The following is a 3,308-nucleotide window of genomic DNA, read 5'->3' as shown; positions in this document are numbered from 1 at the left end:
TGCTCCACCAGCGCCGCGATTTCCTGCTCTGCCTTGCTCAGCTCCTCCTCGGGGGCGCCCTCGGGGCTCGGGCTCTCGCTGAACTCGGCCATGGCGGCCACGTGCTCGGCCTGGGCCTGCGAGGCCGCCCGGATGTCCTCGGGGTCCTCGGCCCCACACAGCGCCTGGGAGGAAAAAAGGAAAATTCAGGAAAAAAAAGGAGAGAAAATTTGGGGAAAAACGGCGAAAAAACGACGAAAAACGGCGAAAAAACGACGAAAAACGGTGGAAAAATGACGAAAAACGGTGGGAAAATGATGAAAAGATGGCGGAAAAATGACAAAAAACGGTGGAAAAATGAGGAAAATATGGTGGAAAATTAGGAAAAATGGATTGGGGACATTGAGAAAAAATGGGGGAAAATTTGGGAAAAAAACGGTGAAAAAATGGTGAAAAACGGCGAAAAAATGGTGAAAAACGGTGGAAAAATGAGGAAAAGATGGTGGAGAAATCAGAAAAAGATGGTGGAAAATTGGGAAAAATGGGATTGGAGACAATGAAAAAAAATGGGGGAAAATTTGGAAAAAAAATTGGAGGAAATTTGGGAAAAAAACAGTGAAAAAACGAGAAAAAATGGCAAAAAACGGTGGGAAAATGACGAAAAGATGGTGGAAAAATGACGAAAAACGGTGAAAAAACGACGAAAAACGGTGGGAAAATGATGAAAAGATGGTGGAAAATTAGGAAAAATGGATTGGAGACATTGAGAAAAAATGGGGGAAAATTTGGGAAAAAAATGGTGAAAAAACGAGAAAAAACGGTGAAAAACAGGTGAAAAACGGTGAAAAAATGACGAAAAACGGTGGGAAAATGAGGAAAAGATGGTGGAAAAATGAGAAAAAGATGGTGGAAAATGAAGAAAAAAATGGGATTGGGGACATTGAGAAAATTTGGGGGAAAATTTGGAAAAAAAATTGGAGGAAATTTGGGAAAAAAACGGTGAAAAACGAGAAAAAACGGCGAAAAAATGACGAAAAACGGTGGGAAAATGACGAAAAGATGGTGGAAAATTAGGAAAAATGGATTGGAGACATTGAAAAAAAATGGGGGAAAATTTGGGAAAAAAACAGTGAAAAAACGAGAAAAAACGGTGAAAAAAGGCGAAAAAAAACGGTGAAAAAGAAGAAAAAAACGGCAAAGAAATGACGAAAAGATGGTGGAAAAATGATGAAAAGATGGTGGAAAATTAGGAAAAATGGATTGGGGACATTGAAAAAAAAATAGGGGAAAATTTGGGAAAAAACAGTGAAAAAACGAGAAAAAACGGTGAAAAAATGGTGAAAAACGGTGGAAAAATGAGGAAAAGATGGTGGAAAATTGGGAAAAATGGGATTGGAGACAATGAAAAAAAATGGGGGAAAATTTGGAAAAAAATTGGAGGAAATTTGGGAAAAAACGGTGAAAAAACGAGAAAAAATGGTGAAAAAACGGTGGGAAAATGACGAAAAATGGAGGAAAAAATGGCAGGAAAATGACAGAAAGATGGCGGAAAATTGGGGGGAAATTAATTGGGGAAAAATGATGAAAAAATTGGGGAAAAATTGGACAAAAAATGGGACCAAAAATGAGAAAAAAATGGGGGAAAATTTGGGAAAAAATGGGGAAAAAATTGGACGAAAAATGGGACCAAAGATGGGGAAAAAATGGGATTGGAGACATTGAGAAAAAATGGTGAAAATTTAAGAAAAAATGGTGGAAAAATGAGATAAATATGGTGGAAAATTGGGGAAAATGAGATTGGGGACATTGAGAAAATTTGGGGGAAAATGTGGAAAAGAATTGGAGGAAATTTGGGGAAAAACGGTGGGAAAAAGCCATGGGAAAATGACGAAAAATGGTGGAAATATAACAAAAAATGGAGAAAAAAACAGTGTAAAAATGACAAAAAGTGATGGAAAAGTAACAAAAAATGGAGAAAAACTGGTGGGAAAATAACAGAAAGATGGCGGAAAAATGGGGGAAAATTAATTGGGAAAAAGTGGACAAAAAATGGGACAAAAGATGGAGAAAAAATGGGACCAAAAATGAGGAAAAAATGGGATTGGGGACATTGAGGACATTGAGAAAAAATGGTAAAAAATTAGAGAAAAATTGGAGAAAGATTAGGAAAAAAATAGAGAAAAAATAGGAAAAAATTAGAGAAAAATTAGGAAAAAACTGGAGAAAAATTCGGAAAAAATTGGAGGAAAATTAGGAAAAAATTAGAGGAAAAATTGGAAAAAATTGAAGGAAAATTAGGAAAAAATGGGAGAAAAATTTAAAAAAAAATGAAGAAAAATTTGAAAAAAATTGAAGAAAAATTAGGAAAAAATGGGAGAAAAATTTGGAAAAAATTGGAGAAAAATTTGGAAAAAATGGGAGGAAAATTAGGAAAAAATTGGAGAAAAATTAGGAAAAAATTGGAGAAAAATTAGGAAAAATTGGAGGAAAATTAGGAAAAATTGGAGAAAAATTAGAAAAAAATTGGAGAAAAATTAGGAAAAAATTGGAGAAAAATTAGGAAAAAATTGGGAAAAACTGGATGAAAAATAGGGAAAAATTGGATGAAAAACAGGGAAAAAATGGTAGAAATTGGAAAAAAATGGGATTGGGGACTTTGGGGCCATTGAGTCAATTTTGGGCCATTTTGGTGCCGTTTTGGTGTCCCCTCACCTGCTCCAGGATGTGCGTCCTCCTGGTGGCCACGGGGTCCTCATCGTCCTCGTCCGTCCCGCGGTGTCCATCTGTCCCTTTGTCCCCACGGTGTCCGTCTGTCCCTCTGTGTCCGTCCGTCCCTCTGTGTCCATCCCGGTGTCCGTCTGTCCCCCGGTGTCCGTCTGTCCCGCGGTCGCCGTCGCCGTCGCCGCGGTCGCGGGCGGTGTCGTCGGGCGCCATGTCGAACAGCTCGCGGATGGTTTGCTGGGGAAAGGGACGGAAATGACACCGGGGCACCTGGGGACACACCTGGGGATGGCTGGGGGCACTTGGGGACACACCTGGGGACATCTGGGGACACACCTGGGGGCACCTGGGAACATCTGGGGACACACCTGGGCACACCTGGGGACAGCTGGGGACACCTGGGGACACCTGAGACACACCTGGGGACACCTGGGGGCACCTGGGGACACACCTGGGGACAGCTGGGCACACGTGGGGACACCTGGGGGCACCTAAACCCACCCAAACTTCACCTGGGGACACCTGGGACACACCTGGGGGCACCTGGGGACAGCTGGGGACACACCTGGGGATACCTGGGCATGGCTGGGGACACACCTGAACCCACC

General features: G+C 41.5%; 1 protein-coding gene across 1 annotated transcript; it reads left to right on the top strand.

The window, feature by feature from the left end:
• Positions 1-229: 229 nt before the first annotated feature.
• LOC135441608 (putative autophagy-related protein 11) lies at positions 230-2,365 on the top strand (the record flags this gene model as incomplete). Its single annotated transcript, XM_064701167.1, is given in 2 exon segments — positions 230-328; positions 2,276-2,365. Coding segments are annotated over 2 exon segments (189 nt in total), but the record flags the coding sequence as incomplete, so codon positions are not given.
• Positions 2,366-3,308: the final 943 nt, after the last annotated feature.

This window comes from Zonotrichia leucophrys, unplaced genomic scaffold (assembly GCF_028769735.1).
Source record: "Zonotrichia leucophrys gambelii isolate GWCS_2022_RI unplaced genomic scaffold, RI_Zleu_2.0 Scaffold_369_51210, whole genome shotgun sequence".
Lineage (NCBI taxonomy): Eukaryota > Metazoa > Chordata > Aves > Passeriformes > Passerellidae > Zonotrichia > Zonotrichia leucophrys.
This window is presented reverse-complemented; position numbering and strand designations above follow the sequence as displayed.